The sequence below is a fragment of the Dreissena polymorpha genome, chromosome 10 (genome assembly GCF_020536995.1).
Source record: "Dreissena polymorpha isolate Duluth1 chromosome 10, UMN_Dpol_1.0, whole genome shotgun sequence".
NCBI classification, from domain to species: Eukaryota; Metazoa; Mollusca; class Bivalvia; order Myida; family Dreissenidae; genus Dreissena; species Dreissena polymorpha.
This window is the reverse complement of record NC_068364.1, coordinates 8,839,842-8,866,266: the sequence shown is the minus strand read 5'-3', so window position 1 is coordinate 8,866,266 and position 26,425 is coordinate 8,839,842. Positions and strand designations below refer to the sequence as shown.

Genomic DNA, 26,425 nt, shown 5'->3' with positions numbered 1-26,425 from the left:
CTATAGAAACTCCCTTTTAAGAAATATCATATAATGTTAAAGCTCTAATGCAACCTATTGTGAAAGCTGCAGAAAAGTATACATTCATGTACTTTTTTAGCTGTCAGATTAATTTGACGCTTCAAGATGTACTCATATCCGTTCATATAAATTAAACCGTTCTGTGGTACATAATTTGGTTACTTTAGAATGACGTTAACTTTTCTTTCACATTTCTTTTTCAATTCATATTCCCCAGAGCTCTATCTAACAAACTGTTGGCGTAGTAAAATACTTGTCAGTCTTCATTACTTCGTGTTTAAGAAATAATATTTTTCTATCATGGTTTGTTGTCGAATAACCCACAGTAAGGAGTACAGATGCGTAGGAATTAAATCACGAGTGCGAAGCACGAGTGATTTGATAACACGCATCTATACAACTTGCTGTGGGTTATTCGACAACAAATCATCATAGAAAAATATTATTTCGATTCTAACAGGATTCTGATTGATTTGGTTCAAGCTTTAGGACGTGAACTATATTTTTCAATACTCCGCCCTTCTTAGTACAAAATTCACTATTTAGTGACGTCATTGATTTGTACAAACATATGACGTCGTTTTTATTCATAAATATTTTGCAAATGACGTCACTTTCATTGAATCGTGGAATCGTAGAAACTTAATGACGTAAAGTTTATTGATGCTACTGAAAAATTGACATGCTATAAATGTTTTCTGAATTACGTTTCCTAACAATTTACATTCTTTGTAGGCGTGGTTATGCCATTTATCACCAAATATACAATTTGTTGTTTCATTACATTTATATACATGCTACATTTATTACATTTCTTTTAGAGCGGGTTTTATCACGTGCATTTTACTGCCATATTTTCTTTATTTATTCGTAACTATTTTCGAAATATTAAGCTCCGCCCATAAGTTATTGCAGAATAACCCACACTTTATTTCCTTTTTGTCTATAGAAAACAAGTCGCGTGTCGTGTTAGAATTGTTCATAACATATTGCGATATGTGAACATAAATAATATACACTTACATTATAGGAGGTGCATCTGTCTCTTGAGTAAGCATACTAAACAACTGATCTCTGTTTCAAGATTCACACAAAAAAGTATTGATTGAAAAGATACTAGGATATGTGTGACATTGGAATATTATTGCAAGATACAGTATAGTATTTTAAGTGCTTGGGTTCTTTGAATTTATCATTTGATTGAAATAAACCACATATTAACCCAATTATATCATGTACACGATTGTTAGTATTTAAAAAATGTAGTAAAACACTAAAGATACACTGAACACATTCCTTTTGCAATCACTATGACTATATTGGTAGGAATAAACTATATACGTACAAGTAAATATCAAATATTAAAATCATGTTGTAATAAAATATCCGTAGCAAGACAACCTAATATTACTGTAGATGAAAGCTTGTAGCAAAGATAAATCGAACGCTTTGCTCAAATGCACACGTGTGTGAAGGTAGCCGGCTTAGCCTATTTGGCCTGTTTAGCCATTAAGCAAGTTAAGAACGTTGGTTGAAATATACATCTTATTAAGCTGATATTAGCCTATTTAGCAGCCATGGGTAAATATTAAATTTATATTGTAAGTTTATTAAATGGGCTGAACTATACTTTCTATTTAGCCTATTTGGCAGCCATTTAAGCCTATTTAGCCTCATAAGGAAGCATATTAAATTAAACACTAAACAAATATTACATTTAGCCTTTTTAGTAGCCTAGTCAACCTAATTATCCGACTTAGCAAGTTTATTAAATAGGTTGAAACAATTATCCTATGTACCGTTTAAAGCTTATTTACCAGCCTATTTAGCCTAGTTAGTCAATTTACTAAAGATATTAAAAAATAAATCATATTCAGTCGTTCATAAGTTATATCCAGCCAATTTAGACAAATAAATAAGTTTATTAAATACAATAAAAAATACAGCCTATTTAGAAAACTATTTACACGCTGTATGCGTCATTTTAGAGTTTGTGGGTATGAACTTTTAAGGGCCTTTTTCGGACAAACAAGAGATATCCTCCGGACGCGACCTGGTGCACGCTGACCTGCCGTTGACTGCCTGAAAGGGTTACCTAGTTTCGACTGAGACTTTTAATTTGGGCCGATGTCAGGTGCAGCCTATATAGCCTATTACTGGTCTGCTTCATTGTCAAGTGAGTGGGTATGCACCTTTAAGGGCTCATTTTGGATAAACCAGATCAACCCCAGGAAAACGTCGTAATGCACGAACATTTCCCGTCAGCTGCCTGTCGGGCTGACAAAGTTTTGGCCAGGACTTTTAATTTGGGTCAGAGTCACATGCAACCTATACAGCCTATTTAGCGCATTATGTTCCATTTTAAGGGTCTCTTTCGGACAAACAAGAGATATCCCCCGAAAGCGACCTTTTGCACGCTGACCTCCCGTCGTCTGCCTGTCGGGCAGCTATAGTTTCGGTCGGGACTTTTAATAAGAGTCGGAGTCAAATGCAACCTTATTAGCCTATTACTGGTATTCGTCTTTTTACAGTAAGGGGGTATGCACCTTTAAGGGCCACTTTCGGAAAAACAACAGTTGTCCCCCGGAATCGACATAGTGCACGCTGACCTCCCGTCGACTGCCTGTCGGGCTGACATAGTTTCGACCGGGACTTTTTAATTTGAGTCGGAGTCACATACAGCCTATTAAGAGTATTATGCGTCATTTTTCAGTGAACGGGCTTGCCCCTTTGAGGGCCCCTTTCGGACAAACAAGATATATCTCCGAAAGCGATCTCGTGCACTCTGACCTCCCGTCGACTTCCTGTCGGGCTGACATAGCTTCGGCCGGGACTTTTAATTATGGTCGGAGTCACATAAAGCTTATAAAGAGTGCTATGCGTCATTTTCCAGTGAGCGGGTATGCCCCTTTAAGGGACCCTTTCGGACAAACAAGATATGTACCCCGAAAGCGACCTTGTGCAGGCTGACCTCCCGTCGACTACCAGTCGGGCTGCTATAGTTTCGACCGGGACATCTAATTAGGGTCGGAGTAACATACAACTTAATTAGCTTAGTACTGGTTTGCGTCTTTTTCCAGTAAGGGGGTAAGCCCATTTAAGAGCCCCTTTCGGACAATTAAGTGTTGTCCACCGGAAGCGAACTAGTGCACAGTAACCTTCCGTCGACTGCCTGTCGGGCTGACAAAGTTTCGGACTTTTTATCAGGGCGGTGTCACATAAAGCCTATTTAGCCTATTACTAGTATGCTTCATTTTAAGCGAGCGTGTATGAAACTCTAAGGGCCCCTTTCTGACAAAAAAGAGTAGTCAACCGGAAGCGACCTAGTGCACGCTGACCTCCCGTCGACTTCCTGTCGGGCTGACATAGGTTCGGTCGGGACTTTTAATTAGGGTCGGAATCACATGAAACCTATTTAGAGTATTATACGTCCTTTTCCAGCGAGCGGGTATGCACGTTTAAGGTCCTCTTTCAGACAAACAAAAATTTTCCCCCGAAAGCGACATAGGGCACGCTGACCCCCCTCGACTGCCTGTCGGGCTGTCATAGTTTCGGCCGGAACTTTAATTAGGGTCGGAGTCACATACAGTATATTGAGAGTATTATGTATTATTTCCCATTGGGCGGGTATGCTCCATTAAGGGCCTATTTCGGACAAACAAAAGTTATGCCCCGGAAGCGACCTAGTGCACGGGGACCTGCCGTCGACTGCCTGTCGGGCTGAGGTATTTTCGGCCGGGACTTTAAATGAGGGTCGGAGTCATATACAACCAATAACGCGTAGTATGCGTCATTTTTCAGTGAGTGTGTATGCCCCTTTAAAGGCCCCTTTTAGAAAAACAAGAGCTATTCCCTGGAAGCGACCTAGTGCAAGCCGACCTACTATCGACTGCCTGTTTCGGCCGGTACTTTTAATTAAGGTCGGGGTCAAATACAGCCTTTTCATTAAGTCTAAATCTTATAGTATTGTGTGATGTTCTTGGTAATTTTGCTGTTAACGTGTTATCGTGTTTAAAGCTCTTTTTCTTCTTGTGAGTTTCTTCATTTGATAAAACGGTTGATCTTGGTGTTGGCGTTGTTTAAAAAAACAACTTTTGATGAAGCCTAGTAGACAATGTAAGTAAAGGATACACATAAAAATTCCATGAGTGACATTTATATGCATCGAATAATTCAATTTCGTCATCATAATTCATGACACTTTCACTATATATATATATATATATATATATATATATATATATATATATATATATATATATATATATATATATATATATATATATATATATATATATATATATATATATATATATATATAGTGAAAGTGTCATGAATTATGATGACGAAATTAAATTAATATATAATTGAATTATATATATCCACTAAATCACCAGGCGAACAAAACACAAATCAATCTGGGAGGGTGTATACATACTCAGACTCCGGCTTTACTCTAATAATGACCCTCATCCTTCACTAAAGCTAGGATGAAGGACCATTATTTTTCGTAACAGCCTTCGGCCTCACATGTATACACTAGCATGTTCAAAGAGCAACAAAACATTCGCCTGTTCATAAAAACTTTATGTCATCCAACAACATCTTATCTATACAACCAAAAAATACGTTACAACTATTTTTCTGCAAAACAGAGCTAGCAAAAGATAAATTTCTCTTGCTTATAATCTGTCTGTAATAAAATTTGCGAACATTTTTGTCAGATGTCCAATCTGCAGTATTTAATATGCGCTGTACAGAACAACCATTATCCAAAGCTTTAGAAACAGAAGCACCTCTGAAGGAGTGTGCTTTGAATTTAGAAGTATATATACCAGCTAAATTTAAGATAGAACGTCACCACCTAGCAACCGTACTAGTGGAAACAGACTTAAATGTCACATATGAAACAAGAACTTTCCTAGACAATCTCTCATTCTCTGTTCTATTTCAATAACATAATAACGTATGCATAGCACATAATTTTTCGTCCTTAAAATGTTCAATGTTTAAAGTATATGAATGCCCAACACGAGACGTTTTCAACCTGGAAGGGAAACCAAACAGAATACATAGCTTTTCCTTTAACATCTTATCGATATCCATAGCAACCAAAGTCTGTGCCCTCGGGGCTGCTGCTAAGGAAATTAAAGCAACTACCTTAAAAGTCAACAATTTTAAAGGTAAACTCTCCAAAGGAAACAATGCTGATAAATTTTTCAAAACATCTATCACATCCCAAGTAAAATTATACTTAGGTTTAGGCGGTGAATGCATAAAAACACCTTTCATAAATCTGCTAATTAATGCACAGTTAGCACTCCATGTTTTTCCCATTAACAGTAGAGTTTGTTATAGCATTGCCTTATGCACATTTAATACGGAGTATGATTTTCCTAGAGGAACAAGTAACACAAATAAGTCAACACAGTTAGTTGAGTTGTCTGAAAGGGATTTTCAAACCTGACACTGTTCCAAACCAACCAAAGCCTCCAGGCATATTTGTACTGTCTTTGTGTTCCTTTTGACCACGATAAAATGATGACGTCCGCAGCTGCTGATGGAACTTTCCTTTTGACAACTGCTTGCTGATATGACAGCTGCGAAGATCCTCAATCTCTTGCATAATGGGTGTACTTTTCCGCTATGTGGAAGAAATAACAAATCTTTATGTCTTGGCAACCTTACAGGGATATCACAAAGGCTATCAAAAAGAACCGGAAACCAAGACTTTGTAGACCAGTATGAAAAAACTAAAATAGCCTTTTCAACTCTATCTTGCCTTACTTTATTTAACACTTTTGCAATAAGGTTAAAATGAGGAAAAATGTATGGCTCAAATTCCCTCCAGTTTAATGAAAAAGCATCATTATGAAAACAGCCTGGTTCTGGGTACCATGACACAACACAATCAATTTGTTTGTTTAATCTTGATGCAAATAAGTCAATATTTGGCCAAAACAATTGTTTACATATTCTAACAAAAATATCTACTTTGATTTTTCACTCAGTATTTTCAGAAAAATATTCTAGAATAGAAATCTGCAGTTTACTTGAACGAGGAATATAACTTGCTAAAACAAATATATTCTTTTGCAAACACCATATCCAAATATCACTGGATAATGCATCCATAATAAGTGAGGCAATACCTCCCATATCATTAATGTATGCAACTGCAGCAACATTATCAAACTGGATTTGAATATGAACTCCCCTTTGATCTTTATAAAATGACTGTAGGGCATAATAAATATCCAACAGTTTAAGATAATTGATAGCATACACAGATTCATCAATATTCAATCGTCCATTTGCATGGCAATCTTTACTCATTTCAATAGCACCCCAACCTAGAAGACTTGCATCCGTTCTACATGTAAAATCTACTGCTGGTGGTCGTATATGCTTTCCATTTTTTGGAACCACATTGTTTTACCACCATATAAGTTCACTTATACTTTTGTTGCTCAACAACACTTTATTATCAAAGTCTAAGTCTTGACCTCAACCCTGTAACTTGTTCCTTTCCAAATGTCTGTAATGCAACGGTGCTTCTAAAACTGCACCAAAAGCATTTATTATAGACCCAATAAAAGATGCCAAATCACTAACAATGACAATCTTGATGTCCAACAAGACTATTGTACAAAATCTTATTTACCTTCTCCTCTGTTAGAAAAACCTTGAATTCAACTGTGTCTTTAATAAAACCAAAGAATATCAATCGCGGTACAGGTTCCAAAACAGACTTTTTGAAATTTATCATAAGCCCAGGCTCTTCTAAAGTATTTCTGATAACAACTGTATTCTCTTGGCACACCATTTTATCCATATTCATGATCGAATCATCAATATAATATGAACATCTTATATTTCTATGTCTGAACCATGCAGAAACTTGTTTCAAAATCATCGTAAAAACAAATGGGGCGCACTTGAGTCCGAACGGTAAACAAACAAACTGATATAAAACACCTTCCCATTCAAACTTAAGACAATTTTGAAAATCTGTATGAATTCTTACAGAAAAATAAGCATCTTGTAAATCAATGGATGTCAAATAATCATTCCTTTGCAATAGGTCAATTACTACTTTAAATGTTTCTTGTTTGAAATGATCGTAATGAACAAATTCATTTAAATACTTCGGTGTAATAAAGGACGAAATTTACCATTGCCTTTTGGAACTATAAACAGAGTTGACACAAACTCATAACTCTCATGTGTAGATTCCATTATTGTTTTTTTAAACAAGTTCTTTGACTTTTTGATCAACAATTTGCTTCTGACAATCATCAAAAGGAATTTCCTTTGGTATTCTAGTTTGATATGGTTCTTTATCGAAATGAACACAGTAACCAGAAACTGCATCAAGTACCCATTGATCTTGGGTTATTTTTGTCCAATCTTGCATACTATATTTTAAAGCTCCAACTTTACATACTTTTACTTCATCCACTACTCGTTTGGGTGGGGATTTGGTGGTGTAGCCACAGCATTAGAAGACCTTTTGAAACCCCTATTGAATGGTCTTCTAAACTGTCCTCTTGTTGGATATTGCTGATATCTATGTGGATATTGATCCACAAAGCCTCCCTAGGAGTAACCTCCTCTGAAACCACCTTTTTGTGGATATCTTCCAAATCCACGACCTCTACCATATATTTCAGTTCTTCCCAAATAAGACATGGAGTCACAAGCTGCTTTAATTTCTTTTGAAACCTCATCGCCAAACAGTTTATTTGTTATGGGTTGCGAAATGTTTCATAATGGGAAGTATTTCTTTTTTTAATGCTGGCCGAATCATGTACCTTCTCCTTACAGACATGCCTGATGCAGCCAAATTTTGTGTTTGAACAATACTCCTGTTTGTGTGCGTTTATTTAAATTTTCCAAATCTCATTATTCACAATTGGTGGATATGCCATTTCACTTTTTTTGGAATTGAATATTTTGCAATCAAAGATTCAGTTTCACACTGGGTTGTACAAGACACATTAATCACTTTAGCCAAAGATGGCGATATTGGCTTGCCCGGTGCTTTTAGACGGGGTAACTCCCATTCATCATTGTCCCCATCATCCTCACCTGGCTCTTGTCATTCTAATTGCATTTTTACTGCAATTATTATTTCGAGGATTTTGATAAGAAATTTGATCAGCATCTACCTCAATAGTCATATTTAGCAAGTTTTCCAAATAATTACCAAAATCTGAAGTCATGGCATTGTCATCTGCATATTGCTGCTATTCATTTTGTATGCCAAGCAACTCTCTCAATTTGTTAATATCTGTATTTGATAATTTTGATAAATCAAAATACGATGTTTGGTTATTACATGAACTTGCTACCTAATTATTATTCTTATCTGTTGGTTTCTTTTTTGAATTTTTGGAACTATCAGAAACGGTTTTGCTTTTAGCATTGTTCCTCAGCACTTTCTCCTTCGTAGTGGATTTTTCTTTCTCTTTTGCTTTTACTAGAACTGATTTTATCGACTTCTTGATTCCCGTTGACATTGTTTCTGTTTGAATGTGCAGATTCGTCCTCAGAAAATCCGTAAAACGAATTGTCCGAATCCTCTGCATGTAACGAGAAATCGTCTCGTTTGGAGCTCATATTAAAAAAAGTTTCAACACTGATCAGTGCAAGAACAGAAACTAAATATGAACGTAATAAACTTGGACAGCGTCATCAGTTAGCTCCAACCAAAACACTTGCCTAAAGTTCGAACGTCCTTTTAGTCCGAACGCCAGAACAAATTTGAACATGTGTTTTATGCTTCCGGTAAACATCACTTCCGGTGGACTCGATTTTTTGTGTTGTACTGGCGAATTAATCGATTATGCCGAACGACTCGGAACATAATGCTAGTGAATACATGTGAGGCCGAAGGCTGTTACGAAAAATAAAGTCCTTATTGTTAGATCAGTTTAAGGCAGACGGGTCGTGTCAAGAGGTAGTTTCTGGTCGATATATTTAGATTACATAGGCTTATCTTTATATAAGTTGGGATATTGAAGGCTTGTATGGAGATCCTGCTTGGGATTGCATTTGGTGTATGTCAGGTCAAGGTCTTTGATACTGAAAATGAAAACAACAGTTCCCCCTTTGGGCCTGTCGGTCAAGGTCAAAATCACTATTACTGAAAATATAAAAATAGCTAACATGATATTTCAGAGTTATTTAATGAAACTTATAGCAAGCTTTCATATAGACCTACCTTGGATTTGGTGATGGATGGAATAAAGGTCAACCTTATTTTTACTAAAAACATAAAAATGTCTTACTCTCAATAAATCTTCTTTAGATGGAAGGATTGTTCTGTAATTTTGTTTAAAGGTAGATTACATGCAGATCTTGATTAATATTGAATTTGTAGCCAGTCAGCTCAAGATCAAGGCCACTGTTATTATTTATAGAAATGTAAGTAAATAACTTGAATATCAATTGGCCTTTATTATTCTTAACTTTTGTTTCTAGGTAGTCCAAATTTTTGACGCTCTTAAATATTAAGCTACTTTTTATATGGGTAATATTTGGAGCGTACAAAGGGTGAAAGACCAATTATGTGGTGGGAATTTTTTGTTCTTTGTCTATATTGTTGCGCAAGGATTTTATGCGCAACATTCAAGCCCCGATATAAGACACTTAATAACAACGGATTGCAATAATATTTACATACCTGTGTAGATAATTCATTTCTCGATAATGTTCCGTAAAAATTATGTAATGACACTTTGAATTTTGCACGCCTGAGCAATTTAAATCCAACCACTATTCAATTTTTCAATATCTCTCGATTCGCTCGCTGTGTAGATATTAATCGATAACACGACCTCGATGTAAAGCATCTGGTTTAAAGTGGAAGAATAAACAGCGTAAAATACAGTTTGCGTTCGTCTGTTGTGGTGCAGCGCGTTACATAGTAAACCGATGTTATACTTTTCTGGATTAATTTAGCATTGTTTTTTTTTCTAAATTGACAATTAAAAAGTTCTGAAATAAAGTACATCTTTTATTTTTATACTGTACATAAATAATATTGATACAGATCGTACAGTATACCGTCCTTTGTAACGTAGAATGTAAGTACATAAAACAACACAGACAGAGGTGCGAAAAAGACATGCATAAACACTTCCTGAAACTTAGAACAGTGAATAGAAACTGCACCATATCTGTTTTGAACATATGCTTATTAAATCGACAAAGATTAGCATACTAGATCTAGTTAGGTAAAAGTCGGTGTTAAAAGCTCATGTTAAATAAAATTACGCGTACACGTTACGCCGTAATGCCTTCTTCTGATTGGTTCATATTTAAATCATTTTCATGACATGGCTACAGGTCAGTGATTGTTTTGCGATTTAAGCAGAAGTTTAACTGAAGAATTTATGCCTTTCTAACTTCGAATCGACGATATTTGATGTAAAAATGAACTTCTGAATTAAAACTGAATGAGTTGGTAATGTTATTTTGCAATTTTACGCAAATTGATGAAAATTTAAACTTTCTGGTTTCCACCACAAAAAAGGTCCTTCAACGATGAGACGTTCCAAAGAATTTAGCCCATATAAAAAGTATCTCTAAATTCTTTGCGCGTCTTATAAATGAGACTAGTTTCTAGGCTGCTTATATGCAGACCTAGCAAGGGAGTTCAAGGTCACTGTTACTTAAATTAGAAATAAGCGGTCTTATGGCAATAAATGAGTTTAGATGGAAATAGTTTTCTTAAATGTATATTTGTAGATAACATGCAGACCTAGCATGGCAGTGGCTTTTTTGGGCATATTTTGGGCTAAAATTTGGCTCCATTAACCTGCTCAAAAGGTGTTTATTTTTATCCTATAGTGACATACAATTCAGCTGTCAATGTAAGCTTTATTTGAATAAGATATCTTACTAATAGGGAATAAATTGACAAATTTAGAGCCATTTGTAGCTCACATGAGAACGAAGCGCTCATGGTGAGCTATTGTGATGACCCTATACTCAGCCCCCACTGGTGTATTATGGTTGTGTCAACTTTGAGCTCATTATTTTACTAGAGGACACATCAAATTGTGATGAAACTCGCTCAGGATTTTTATTTTAAAAATATCAAAGCTTTCTTTCAATCTAGCTCACATGTGTCAAACAACTAAGTTATCTTGTCAAATCTTAGATTTACTTTGTTATCACCCATATTTCACTTTTATGACTCCATCTTGGTGAAACTCTGTCAGAATGTTTGAATTTGGGTCATGTGCAAACAAAAACTAGGTCACAATGTAAAATCTTAGAAAAACTTTGGTATAACTCCTAGATTCCGCGTTTTATTACTCTATCTTAATGATACTTGGCATGATCATGTATCTTTACACGATTTAGGCTGAGTTTGAATCTGTGACATGTGCTTCCAAATACAAGATCAGCAGGCCAAATCTTTGATTTCACTAACAACTGGAGGGGCAATATTAAAGACTCAATCTTGATGCAACTTGGTCTGAATGTTTATGGTGATAATATATAGGGCAACTTTGAATCTGCAATCCAAATACTAGGTACTGCAGTCATATCTTACACACACAAACTGTCATTACTGAAGTGGCATTATGTATGACATGTATCGCAATGAAATTCGGTTTAAATGTTTATCTTTTGTAATATGTAAGCCTAATTTGACTCTGGGTCAAGGGCATATAAAAAAACTAAGTCACCAGTTTAAATTTTATAATACCTTGATACGATTTTAGATGGCATAGTGCCTATCATGTTGAAACTTGGTCAGAATGTAAATTTAAACATTATCTGGGCCAAGTTTGAATATGGGTCACGTGCATATTAAAACAATGTCTCACGATCAAATCTTATGAAAACCTTGTTACTACTAAAGAGGCCACATTTCTGTCTCATGATGAAACTTTGGCAGAATGTTATTTTTAAACATAATAAACTAGGTCACCAGGTAATCTGACAATTGGTTTACCAGGACCTTATGTGAGTGCCTCAGAGTTATGATCCCCCCCTGTTGTATATGTTACCAGCAAGTGTCATACAAGCAATTTTGATGTTATGTAATTTATCATTTATGGCAAAGTACTGTGTAGTAAAAAATAGAATATAAACAGGTTTATCAAAAAATTGTAATTCCTCACTTGTCTTGAAAGGAACTGCCTAATTTGCTTCAAAGCTAAATACAAACTTGGTATTAGATTGAATTTGGGACCAGATCAAACAACATCACTGTCATCATTACATAAAATATAAATACTCTTTACCATGCAATAGCTTAAATTTTGATGGAAGTATTGAAGTTTGCTTGTGACATGCAGATGTAGCATGTTAGCATTTTAGTGTTTTTTGTGGCTTTCTTTTACCCTCAAATATATAATCATGACTTCGTGAATGTTTTTCATAGCATAAGGCGATGTACAGTGCTTAGATTGCCTAACTCTCTGTTTCATTGAATTGTCAGTGTTTGAAAACATTAAAATTCTGTTTATGGAGAATATACAGGACAACAGATAAACTTTCCTGTCAATTAGTTTTGTTTACTAGCTTTTTTAAACAATTAGTATTTTTTCCCTTAAAACTATTTGTCAATGAGTTTTTTTACAATTTGACAAACACTGGCATATATTTCTGGATCAGATGAGGCCTAATTTGGGGCATTGTTTATTCTAAGCAATGCTAATTCTGTCATAATAAATTCACATTGTCAATGGTTGTTTGTAAATATAAAAATTGATTGTGAATTCACAAATGAATGATGATAGGTAATTTTGTTTCAACCAGTTTCAACACTCCTGCCTTTCAGTCTCAGAGCACACTCACATTGCCAAACCCTCTCCATCAACAACAAATTTGTGGAAATCACAATGTTATTAATTTTTCAGATGCGGAATTTCAGGGGTGTTTTTAGCGGCATATTCCAGAATCTGTCACCACCGCTGTTAAATCTGATAGTATACTCTTCGCAACCTCTTTTCTTGACGGTTTGGATCACGTCGTTTTGGAACAAATAGTACAATATTTAGAGTCCATACCTTTTAACAGCAGATATTTTCTTGCACATTTTACAATGGAAATAACGTTTTATGTCAACACCGGTCCGAATCGGTGTCTGTATAAACTTACTGAAAACCTAACTGCCACTCTAAAGGTCAAAATATATTAATTCAAATTAAACACTGTACAGCTAAAATGATGAAGAATCGTTTGCAATTCGTTTTTCCATTTACATAATAGTTTTCTGTACGATTGATTGTTTCAAACAATTTGTTTTCTTTCAAATAGAAATGATAACAACAATAAAAAGAACCTTATATGTTGCCCTGTATATAATATTACCAGCAGAAAGTTTTTTAAAAGTACATAAACATGTTATGAAACATCTAATTGACAAAAACCTAAGCTTGGATGGAGTTGTTTTTTGTATTATTATTTGTGATAATAAGTTACATAAGTTATGAAGAAAGTGATCGAAGGATGAATGTTTGTGTGAGGTTGCTAACATTTAGATTTAGCTTGGGATTGCGCGCTTATTTCAATGAATATCTTACACGTTAAAAAATGGTTTCTTTGAAATGCCGTGTTTCTTTTTACTGCAAGTTTGTAATAAAACCTTGACACATGTGTTTGGGTTCATTGTGTGAGATTGGTGTCAAAGCCTGATAACTCTGGCCTGTATTGTATTGTACTTTCAATATTCAGGATTTTGTTAAATCACTACATAGCTCCTCTGCTACAGAAATTCATTCATAACATTCTAGATCCCTGTAAGGGTTCTGTGTGGGTCAATGGCCACAGGTAAAAGGTCATAATTCTGTTTCTCTATATCTACTAAAGAAAACTTTTTTGATACTCTTTGAACTTTAAGTCTTTGTGACAGCCATTTTGGATCATATAATAAGATTAATGGCAAATGATTATAACTTTTTCCATACTCATGTTTAAGATCGCTTATATCTCTGTTACTACTACTGATAGGAAACTTTAAATGTGTCTTTGTATTATTAAGTCAGGTGACTAACAGTAAAAAATGTACATTATATAATCACCGCAAAAGCATTGTAGAGTTTGCTGTCTGGGAACTGCTATTTTATATCTATACTTACTATTTATTTGATTGTGGTTAAGTTGTGTTGTGCTGTATATATTTATGACCTGTGACATGCGAACATGGGTCTTGTGGCATATTCTGCTAGTGTAGCTCCAGACAACACGCACATCCGCAGAGAATCAATCTAATGACACTTTTTAAATTCATCCTCGATACAAAGTCCCTACTTACCGTATATACGACATTTATTAGACCAATTCGTGAATACGCTGATGTAGTTTTGGAAAATTTAACTAGACATGATGGATAAGAACTTGAAAAGATTCAGCAGGAAGCAGCACGGATATTTAGGGTTGAACATGTCAATCATCAGTGCAAAATTTATATAGTGAAACTTGTTTTGAACCATAAAACATAGGAGAACTTAACATCTCATGAAAACACCTTATCCTGCTAACGATACCCCGCCTCGCAACTGTTGCTTTTCTTATCGCAACTTTCTAAAGTTGCGAAAACTCTGCCAATTTAATCTCTTTCTTATTAGATAGAGCATATAACACATTAATATTGCTGATGTATATAAACGTAATATCTATAATTTTTAATATGCTATATAATTCCTTCATTCTTTAACTGTATATTTATATATACTTATATGCTTCACTACTTATTGTTTTGACACTGTGTACATTTCAGTAACATGCTTTTTTGTTAACACCTTATCAGCAGCAGTTCCAAATGACAGAAGAGAGAAGCTTTAAGCTTTTTTCTCAATAATTTCAATGCAGTCCAAATGTTAAGCATACTTTGTCCAAAGTAGCATGTATGTTTGTTTTGTATTATATTGCTAACATGTATTCTACAAAATGCTTAATACATATTTATTTAACCAAACTATCTGAAATTGATATGTTTTCAGAGTGTTCAGACAACACTTACGGTAGCAAATGTTTCAATACGTGCGCATGCGTTAAGGAGCACACACTTTCCCACACCCAGTCATGTGACACTATCAATGGAACATGCAAGTGCACTGGGAACTGGACGGGGAATACTTGCCAAATCGATGTAGACGAGTGCCAAGAAGATGTGTGTAAGGATCAAAACGCCGTATGTGTCAACACTGATGGTTCTTTCGCTTGCTACTGCAAGAAAGGCTGTAAAAGACGATGTTAACAAAACGTGTTCGAATGTTGCGACTGGTATAACACTTATGTATTATTATTAAGTTTAAATGTGTATTATTAGAACATTGCAATTTGTACAAAACGAGTATGTACATGACAGTGTGCAAAAGCCGATATCATTTTGTTTATCTTAACAACAATGCTGTGATTTGTGAAGGGTCCGTTAAAATGATTACGCGTTACACAATTTGGTAGTTCCAGGAAAGAAATAGACCTGCAGGTCACACTGAAAATTGAAGATCGGAGTGTAAATCTTACATCAGACAGGGATTTTGCAGTGGTTGCTGAAAAAGTTACATTATCGGTATGTACTGACGGCATGTGCTTTATATTTAGTTAATAACGATTGTATATCATGGAAAACGCAATAAATTAAAAACGACCTGCGTTTAAATTTCATTAAATGGTGCATATATGGTCTGACAACAAGGTAATTACAGAAATTCAAGTACGTGTTTTCTAAAATAGGGAATGACGTGACGACTTGTGACTATGTTTTTTACGAGCGTATATAAAAAAAAGCTTGTTATTTAGCCATACAATTTAAACATCTATATTAGTTATTTTCTAACTTAACGTCAAAGCCTTTAAGAACAACTATGACCGAAATTTAACATCATGCAATGTGTATGTCAAAAAATATAAGGCTATGAACATGTTCAGTATTTGATTATCAAACGTTAAGGTAAACATTAATTTTTGTTTTGTATTTTGAGACGATATTATAAAGTATCAAAATTCTGGTTCCATAGATTATTTATTTTTAATTATTGTGTAAACGTTTTAACAAACGCGATGTTTTTTTACTGATTACACATGAAATGTTGGTTTATTTTGTACTACACTCGTTTCATTGCAGCTAAGAATCTACCTGATGCGGTTTATTACTAATTTCAAAATTGTCATAAACGATCTACGGTATGTTGCTTAATATGCGATTGATTCATGTTTGTACGTTCTTTATACTGGAATGCAATCATTGAAAAACATGGATATCAAATCATACTTTGAATATGGTTTTAAATATTATATTCTTATGCTGCTCTTTGTTATCGATTTTACAGGAACGGAAGCCTAGTTGTAGATTTCACGCTTGTCTACGACACTGCTGATGGGGTTACAAAAGTACTTGTCGATCTTGCAAATGGAACAAACTTCACGTATGACAGAATGCCTGTTAAAGTCATTTCAGGTGGGTGAATATTTGTGCTCAACGAAATCAGCCACTGCAAAATGAATCAGTCAATATGCTAAATTTAATGTTGTTTAGTTCATTTTAAGCAATCGAGCTAAATGCCGCTGTATATAACCGAATGAGGTTCACGCGTGTGAAACTTTTTATGTTAGAACTTAGAACACTAAGTAGTCTATTAAACACTCGACATTATCTTAAATTCAAAAACTGGTTTCGACTACTTATCACTATTATTTTAATTTTCATGAGCAGAACAACTTTCTAACGCGACCGTGCTTTGTGGATTGTACGAGAAGATTAGAGGTCCCTGTGAATACGGGACGGCGTGTAACGTCACAGGCGGTGTGCCTTCGTGCGTAGCGAACATTGTGCCAACGGGTACGTATAACTTTTATTTTTACTCCAACCTTTTGTATCATCCAATATTTTGAAATAAATGATAAAAATACATTTAAACAATGACAGCAGGTATAACACTTGCATTAGTAAAAAACATTTCAAAACAATACATTGTCGTTGTTACGTTACACACTTATTGTTTGATATTACTTTTTTTAATAATGACTGATAACCTTAAACCTTCGTTATTAAATATCGATTGATTGATTGTTATGTTAAAGCTTGGAATAATTATAATATGTTCTATTATTTAACCAAATAATTTCATGTTAAGTTTTAGATATGTATAGAATTGTTTTCATTGTAACACTGTCTCAGAACATAATTATAGTGAGCGTATTAACGTTGATGTCAGCACATGTGTACATAATTGCATAGGTGAAGTCATTCAGTTTTTAGAAGATAGTATGTATAACACAAAGTTTATAACTAGCAATTGAATATGGTTGTCAATAAATTCGTTCTCAAAAATTGAGATACCAAATAAATGTTTCGGTTAAACGTGGAATTTAAATATTTTTAATTAGGAAACATCAAGAGCATAATAATAATGTTACCGTTATTGTCTTGTAATCAATGAAGATAAACGTTGGTGTTTCTTTATAGTATACCATCCTATAAAATTGTTGTTTTCTGTCTGTAATTAAGTGCCACGCTGATTGTTGTTTCTGTTATGAGCAGTATTACATACTTTAACCATGTCGTCCTTTATCTTTCAGACAAAATTTATATTATAATTGCTGCTTCTCTGACAAACAATATATCAAACTATAGCATTATTGTTTTCTGTCTGTCAGGCAATTAAAATCTTTTCGTTGGTGCTTGTCTGAAGAACAATTTATCATATACAAAATATGTAACTAATTATATTTCAGACAACGTCAAGCTGATCGTTGGTGTTTCTCTGACAAACCATACTTGTTGTAAAGTGACTGCAAGACAATGCCAAGATTTTCGATTGTGTTTCTCTGACGAGTAATTTATCATATTAAAACTATTATCATATACAAAATATATTACCTATTATATTTCAGACAATGTCAAGCTGATCATAGGTGTTTCTGTGGCGGGAGGTCTGATTCTGGGTATAGGAATTTGTACATCGATATGTATTGTGATCAAAAGGAAAGCGAGGAACGCCGAAAAGCATAGCCAAAGGCGGGATAACCTCAATCGGTACAATATAATAAGTAAAAGAACCTATTTATTGTTCAGTGTCTTTACATTATAAGGTATTAGAACTGCAATGAACCGTAATGAAAAATCGACTTGTTTCGTTTATGACCGTCACTCCGCACATTATACAAGTGGGTGGGAAACACTTGACAAGTTCAGTCAAAACTACTTTGCATAGATATTGAAGGCAGGCATAAGCATGCTTTGATTTGTCTTTAAACTTACTTGTTCAAACATGATTTAAGATATGCGCTGAAAAGCACGTTTAATGAAAATCATCGCATTGTGTATTTTGTATGGGTTAATAATTGGGTTTAATAAGTATCCTGTCAAAACAATAATAGTGTGATTGTATAGTCCGAGATTGACACGATTTTTTGTGTACTTGATATCCACACGCAGCACGTAGTGTCCGTTATTAAACACGAAAATAGACATGTTGCGTTCTTAATACACTGATATTAAAATAAAAATAAAAATGCATTCGTTCGGCAAAAATTAATCGAATTATTTTTATTATTGCAATATCCCTACCTCAAAACGATCTGTGATTTTGTTAAAGTGTGCAAAGCTTTAAATAATGTGAAAGTCTGAAAACACAACCAATTGATTATTGTTATTTTTGCTGCTGTCAATAACTTGTTTATGCAAAATCCTTCAAAACTATTTGTTCTACATTTAGATTCGATGGACAAGGTGGCCAGGTATTTTCGAGATCGCCATTCAAAGAAGTTCACCAAGGAAGTAAGTGTGTTTGTTTATAATGGTATGTGGTGGTTCACGTATATACCACAGGTTGTTAGTCTGTGGCTATGATATTTATTAGTGCAAACATCATTTTAAATGATAAAAAAATCATATTATAACGAAAAATCAACTTTTCTGGAAAAAAAATCACTATCAAATATATATATAACAAGGTATTCAACTCTAAATCACCCGAAAACAGGGTGCATCGCTTTTAACAGCCAATACTTCATCAATTTTGCACGATCTCGGTCTTATTCGTCTGCGATGCATCCTGTTTTCGGGTGATTTTGAGTTGAATAACTTGATAGTGGAACAAATTTTTCTGTGGTATTTACCTACACTCTGGAACAGTGTAAAATAAAAAAGACATTGTGTTATGGATATCGTACAAAAACGTCAAGTAATTTCACATTAATTATAATTGTGTACTTTATTGGTTATTGTGAGATATTGAACTGACAATCTTGTTTTGTTTATTGCGTTAAAATAATTTAAAAATATAAGTTTGATTTAACAAAATAGTACTTATATATAATATATATATATATATATATATATATATATATATATATATATATATATATCTTTGCGCGTAAAACATGTGCAGATGCCCACAAAAATATATGACGTAATTTCGCAATTTTATTGATGACGTTGTAAATGTCATTAAGTCAGGTTTTCACATGTATATACGTTGAGTATATATAATTCGACTCATTTTAAATTTTCAGATGAACCAGAGGCCCCAAGGTATAGAACATGGCGATCCATGGCGCTGTCTTTCAGGCAGGATGCCGTTAAGGTATAAGTAGGAAAAACATGTACTACACGATTCTAGTCTTGAGTTATTATACTCTATATTTAATCATTTCTATTTAATTTATTCATTTTTATTCTGTGAACGTTTTTTAAAAAGATACTAGATTATGTCGAATACCTTAAGTTAAAGGTTGTTTCAGATTCCGAGAATAGTCCCGGAAGAGAACCCAGGTACTACTGGGTGGTGATATACAGAACAAAGGAAATAAATGCCAAGAAATTAAAAACTATTGAACAAGTTTTTCTAGATTTCCTGTGAATTTCGACTCAACCAATTCAGGTTCAAGTGTATATATACATAATTTTCATTTAGTTTTATTATATTTGAACTCTGAATCTGAAACCATTATTGTATATTGATTTTAATACTTTTCTAAGGACTATTATGAAATGTCACATGAAATTTTCATCGTTTGAAAAATATGCTTTGTATAGTTTAGTGTTTATATTTATTTGTTTTGTTAGCTGTTGTTGTTTTTTCAATTTATGTTTTGAATAATGTAACATGACGACTACTGTAGAACTACCAACAATATTTGTAAAATATTTAATAAAGATGAATATTATAAAAATACAAAAACTCATTTCACACGTTTGCTATTATTGATTGCCGTCACAGGGATTCTAATATGTATAATTGAAAAAAATAGATTTTAACTTACTTATTCATTACATTGATTAACGAAGTGACCAGTACTTTATAATTTACAAAAATAAACAAAAATGCCATTTATATATACGCTATAAATTAAAATGGTCACTTCGTATTTGTATAGGATGTAGTTACCTTTTGTGACAATGTTTTCTTCAATACGATGATGTATGAACTTTATTTGTTGTTGGGCGTCGTTTACTTTGTTTAATAAATACTACTAATAATAACGTGTTTCATATGCAGGCGTAACTCATATTTCATGTAAATACACTGCAATATTAAATCTATATTTTGTTTAATAATAAACAAGATCATTTTTATAAATTACTGTTTTTCTTGTTTGGATCTGGTTGCATATTTCTTTTTTTAATAAATCATATAATATTGTGTGTGTTGATTATTACATCCCACTACTACATCCAACTAATCGGTTGGAATGCAATCACTTCCCATTAATAAACAAGAGCTGCCTCCATCGGAAGACATGCCCCCGAAAAACGCTTTTTCGAAACCTAAACGCAGATTTCAAACCTAAACGCGGACTCTAAGTTCAAGGCCAAGTGGTCAAAATGTGTGTGCATATGGAAAGTCCTTGTCCATATACACATGTATACCAAATATGAAGGTTACATCTGAAGCGACATAGAAGTTATGAGCATTTTTCGAAACCTAAACGCAAAAATGTGACGGACAGTGCGATCACTATACGCCCACCTTCGGGGCATAAATCCCTGAAGCTGCTTATACGAGTACTGATGTCGCTGCCATATTTGACCGAATTAAGATTCCCATGACAACCAATAAAACAGCAATGGTCAAATAATCGGCTGAAATAGACTTATCATCGCGTTAAGATCTTACATAGCAACCGATGTATCGAGAAAAATGTATGTGTTATGTAGCTATTATCTGTATATATTCATACAATGCAATGTACTTAAAGCCGCTTAATTCAGCTGAGTTGTTTCATTGAATACTGCAGATTTGTGTCCCAACATAACGTGGTTAAATGGTAAATTACGGTTTTATGTTGTCCAATGTTAGTCACACACAATGAAATATATATTTTATTTCCAGTTTACAATCAAAAAGTATAATCTGCAAAAGCTGTTAACATAAATTATCGTAACTTAATACCAGTTATGCCTTTACTTTGGAGGGTATTTTCAATAAGTACGAAATATATAAAGTAACAAGTACATATAACTGACGACCTTATATTGACATTATAGTGTCAAACAAGTCAACCGTAAAAGACGTTGCGTTGACATCTAACTTTTGCGGCCCGACTGGTAGGTCACTGTAATGCAAGGTTCGAAGTGATCTGTGCACTTTCTTACATTAGACCGGGTATTTTATGTGTATATGATAGCAAATTTACAAACATAAACATAATTCATTAACTTGCGTATTAAAGATGTATTTTATATGTTGTTTAAATAGTTTTTTCACCCATTTCTTTAAGTTGTTTATTTTGAACAGCGCGCGACAATTGACATGACGCCTGGACGATGATCGCTTCGCTTACTTTATCACGTGGCTTAGCGGTTAACAAACCTACACAAGCTAACACCAAAATGGCTTCTTTGCCTATAGACTGCATATAGATTTACGCGATATTCCTGATGATTTTTATGGACTTTTGGACACCATATAACACTTGTAAAAGTGGTTTGTGTCATGTAGTTATTCTGTAAATGCAAAAATATACGTTTATAGAGAACATAAGCTATTTATAACGGGTTTTTCGGTACATGAAACACGCTCTCATACGCTTGCGCGCTTACCGAAATCGAACCTGATACTCTACCTGTAATGGTGGTATTAGCAATAAATTAACACTTCTTCACCGGTATTCACCCATGTTATTTACAAAAATATTAACGAAACAACCCCCCCCGTGTATTTGACACAAAATAGCGCTTTTAAACTGGGATTTCTGTGAAGTTAAACGTGCTTTCTGACACCGAGTGGGTACCAAAATCCCACATGTTATTACGTATAAAAGTGATATTAATAATATTAAACATATTATGGGATATTTATCAATCACTATAATTGAAATTGCAAGACAACACAATCAGTTTGGTCATAGTCTGATATAAAGTAGCGTTGTATGAAGGGGAATTCGGTAAAGCTACCAGTATCAGACGCTCGCGCAGGTACCGACTTCCCACAAGTTAACGCATTTATTGGTTATATCAGTAATTATAACTCTTATACAATGGCATTTATCGATACGTTTTTATTTAAATAGAAACATAAAATCGTTTTCACATGTTTCTGACACACAAAAAAATCGATTTATAACGGGAATTTCGTTAAGTTACGCAAAGTGGGTATCAATATTCTCTGTTATTCTACATGCATACCTGATATAATTCATACTTAATAATACGTAGTTATTGCTTACATGACATGTCCAGTTTTTTAAATAAATTAATGTTCTATAAGGGTGATCTCGGTAATTCTTCACGTTAAAGCTTCCACTCGCTCTTGTCAAGACCGCATTTCCGCGTTGGAGATGGTATATATTTAATTAATGTAACTTATCTTTCTGGAGTTAAATTATTCCTATTTACACCGTTTTTGTCATACTTCAATTCCGTATTTTTTTCAAACAAAATAAACGAAACTCGTTGAAAAAAAGAGAATTACCGGTAGGCATTCGATCTCCAAGTGTGGATTAAAAGCGTTTATTGGTGACACCACATGTGTAGATACCGTTATTAAAATAAGATATCACGTGTAACCTCTTAATAACATGTACAATGGCAATAAAGTGCATTTCTATCAGAGAAATAGAACCTAGACATAGTTTGTCTAAGAAATTGGCGGACAGTTCGTTGCTAACTAACGCGCCGATTAATCGATCGCTGATTTGTAGATCAATTCTTAGATAAGGATTTGATTGACAGGCGGCGACATGTTAATTATGTCATATGAACATGTGATTATACGAAGTGTCATATTTACCCTTCATTTAAGGAAACGTTGATGTTCACATAATTTATTTTAAAAACAATTTGATAGATGATGGTTCGTTAGTTATGATCACAGATATTAACTAATATTGAGTAACCGCCTCATACACCAAGCAGGTGTCGTGCACTGCTCTCACATACATCCATGCAATTGGATCAAGTACAAGAATGTTGTCAAACTGGAAAATAATGCACTTTAATTGATGACCGTACAAGTCACGACAACATGTGAACAATTATGGACTCGAAGAAAAAGGCAACTTACATTATTGTTTGCCTTTGAATATTAACAAAACACTATTTTTGCAATTATAATTATTTTCAGTTCACAACAAATAAAAATGATTAACTTTTACCATGTTGTTTACATCCAATCCACTAATTAAGAGCAAGTCAAGAGCAACATTAATGATGATGGTTCAAAAAACCGTTCAAGTTTCGGGCCTAAATTTATTTTCTGAAAATGAATGAACAAGTAAATTTGTTGGCACAGGTTGAGTGTTAACGATAACTTTTTTTTCAAATTCATCAGATAGGCAATGACAAGGACTGGAGTTAAAATATTAATTCGTATATAAACCTTGCTAAAAACATAAACCTATTTTTGTCAGAAAACACGGGCAACCATTTGCTACTTTAAACACTCAAAACGGCAAAAGTTTTTTCAGCTGTTATAGCACTGAGATTATCCATGTAATATGCTCCAAAGATCAAAAACTCATTCCAACGGTGGCACGTCGGGATTGTCCACAAAGTTTTCACTAAACGGTTTCTCCTCCCGCTTTTTGCCGAGCGGTTTGGAGCCAAGAGGAGGAACAGTCACCTCGCCTTTTTCCTTCACAATATTGCCTATGTTTACTGTCTTTCTAGCGGACTCGTCAACCTCAAGTTTCTCCATGTTTTTTCTGCCAATTAATGTATCAGCAAATAATGACAAATTTGAAGTTAATGTTTTTGCAAATTACGTAAAAGGTCGAAGCTAGCTGTAAGAATATAAATGCATTTGAATTAAGCATTTACACAAATGTTTTAAACATTGTAACATTCTGTTCCCAAAGAAAACTGGAATTTACATTGAAATTTAGATAATACGTGAACGGGTATGAACTTTAGTTTCGATTCATAGCATAACAGTCGACAAGAGGAAAAGAGTTGACATTTCTATGGCAATTCATCCTCTACATAAATAATAACCAACTCGAAATAAGTGCGTACCGGTTTGTTTTAGTTTTCGTTTCATTGTCTTCGTTTTCCTTGTTGTTATTGCTGGTCTTTGCCGGTTTTGGTGAGGATTTGACAATCTGCTTTGCCTGTTTCAGAAATGAATAGTAAAGATCTTATTTTAAGTTATCTCAATGATCATAAATTCTTCACCAAAATGTATTAAGTATCAACTAATGGCTACAAATCCTTTTTAATGTTTATATATGGCTAGAAAAAAACATAATTAAACTTGTAGACATAAAAATATAGTAAAATAATCATGATTGTTTATATACGGTGCATGAAAGATAAAATGTGCTTGATATATGGACACATATTCTCAAAACCAATTATATATTTTACTATTCAAATGCTTAATATTTACCATGCCGTTAAGTTAATTTATTTAATACATACAAGTAGATATCTGACTCGAATACGTAGGTTTTTTTGTTAAATACAAAATGCAAGATTGAATTTCTATATTTCAAACTATATGATCATTTTCCATATGCACTTGCATGAAAAAAAGGAAAATAATTTACGCCATAAATAAACGTCATAATGACATCATGATGGAATATGTATGTTTGTTTAGTTCCACATTATTCAATATTCATATTCCAAATTAATACATAATGTGTTTCGTTGGTGTCTTGCTATTTTTTATGTAGTATGCATGTTTTAAATAAATGGAATCCAACGTTCTTCATGAATGTTGTGTCCTGGTTGGTTGTATTGCAAATTCGCAATCGTAGATTATGCAAAAAGTATTCCACACGCCCCGCGATCTCAAGAGAAGTATAACGTCACACAATCAACTCATGCTATACAACCAACCCGAGCACTACATTCATGTTTTATTCGTTACTTATACAATAGGTTAAGATGTAACAACGAAAACAATTTCTTATTGGTATGAAACAGTGTTTGCAATCAGTTACTTGTGATTGAAATGCTTTTTATCATATTTATTAAAACGTTTAAACAACGTTATTGTATATTACAGTTGAGACTAGAACCATAACGTATGCAAAAGAAATCAAACCTTTGGCATGGTAACAAGCAAGTGTCCTGTGATGAGGGATCTTTGACAAGAGCTTGAATCAGCGTTCACCTCCTGTTCTAAACACAACTGGAAGGTCTGCAATAAAGATGCATTTATTTACTCATTTTCAAATATTTTATTTTAAATAAGTTCTTGAAATGTAAAACTACATCAATTGTACACGAATGTATATACCCATCTAGTACCTATGCAAGAAATACTCTGTATGTAGCATGCTTGTATGGGTATTTGTTGTATTAAACTTTTAAAAAATAACTTTTTTTTCAAATCCGAACAAAATATACAGAAATTAAAAAATAAAAATGACTTTTTTGTTTACAAATATTTTAATGTTAGTCCGTTTTTCTTCCTTTAATTGGAAACGATTTGGCAGGCTTGCTATACATATCTGACAAGTAAAATAGATATGTCATTATGTTCAGTGTATCAATTACCTTTCTCTTTGTTGTTATCCGTATATAATTCGGCTGAACATCAACATCTATCATACTGGTATCTAAATACCTAGAACATAAATATAAAACATATCAAAAAACAGTGGCGGCTCAAAAAATTCATATCACCTGTAGTGAACTCCGTCTTTTTTTGAGGACAGATACTATAAGTGATGATTTATAAACTCTGCCAAATATAACAAAAGAAGCGACAGAGTGGAGGTTTCGTCGCTGCTTTTCTGATGATGACATTGATCTGTTTGACAAAAACCGTCATTTGGTCAGAGAAAACAAGTATATTAACCGTGAAGGAATCTTTATTCTTGAAGGCTTTACTAGCTTATTTTTTCAATATACTTTATGAATAATTCATTCATCATGGTGACAAAAAAGGTCGAATGGGGCATTGGAAATTTATAGCTGAGAACCCAAGACCTCCGGACCTCCCGAATCGGTTTGCACAATTTAAGGAACATAACCCTT

General features: G+C 33.9%; 2 protein-coding genes across 4 annotated transcripts in view; one reads left to right on the top strand and one right to left on the bottom strand.

The window, feature by feature from the left end:
• The first annotated feature begins 15,093 nt into the window (after positions 1-15,093).
• LOC127847971 (uncharacterized) lies at positions 15,094-19,586 on the top strand. Its single transcript, XM_052380225.1, has 8 exons — positions 15,094-15,164; positions 15,454-15,562; positions 16,118-16,176; positions 16,323-16,450; positions 16,706-16,831; positions 17,887-18,028; positions 18,711-18,772; positions 19,510-19,586. Exons 1-8 carry the CDS (start codon positions 15,094-15,096, stop codon positions 19,584-19,586), a joined length of 774 nt encoding a protein of 257 aa, XP_052236185.1.
• A 4,112-nt stretch (positions 19,587-23,698) lies between these two features.
• The window catches only part of LOC127848007 (dynein axonemal assembly factor 11-like), a 234,516-nt gene continuing 231,789 nt past the window's right edge, over positions 23,699-26,425 (bottom strand). The window contains exons 15-17 of one of the 3 annotated variants that reach the window (XM_052380283.1): positions 25,488-25,583; positions 24,452-24,546; positions 23,699-24,141 (exon numbers count right to left, since the gene is read on the bottom strand). In XM_052380283.1, the coding sequence (XP_052236243.1) occupies positions 23,955-24,141; positions 24,452-24,546; positions 25,488-25,583 (378 nt within the window). In that variant the 3' untranslated portion in view covers positions 23,699-23,954. The remainder of the gene's footprint in view (positions 24,142-24,451; positions 24,547-25,487; positions 25,584-26,425) is intronic. The other 2 variants (XM_052380282.1, XM_052380280.1) reach the window with 2 other exon arrangements.

Bases quoted from the DNA above. Each gene is read 5' to 3' on its own strand.
- LOC127847971 (XM_052380225.1), top strand. From the start codon at position 15,094: ATGCAAGTGCACTGGGAACTGGACGGGGAATACTTGCCAAATCGATGT. The intron at 15,563-16,117 runs GTATGTACTGAC...GTTTCATTGCAG, and splicing joins CTGAAAAAGTTACATTATCG to CTAAGAATCTACCTGATGCG. The intron at 18,773-19,509 runs GTAAGTGTGTTT...TTAAATTTTCAG, and splicing joins CAAAGAAGTTCACCAAGGAA to ATGAACCAGAGGCCCCAAGG.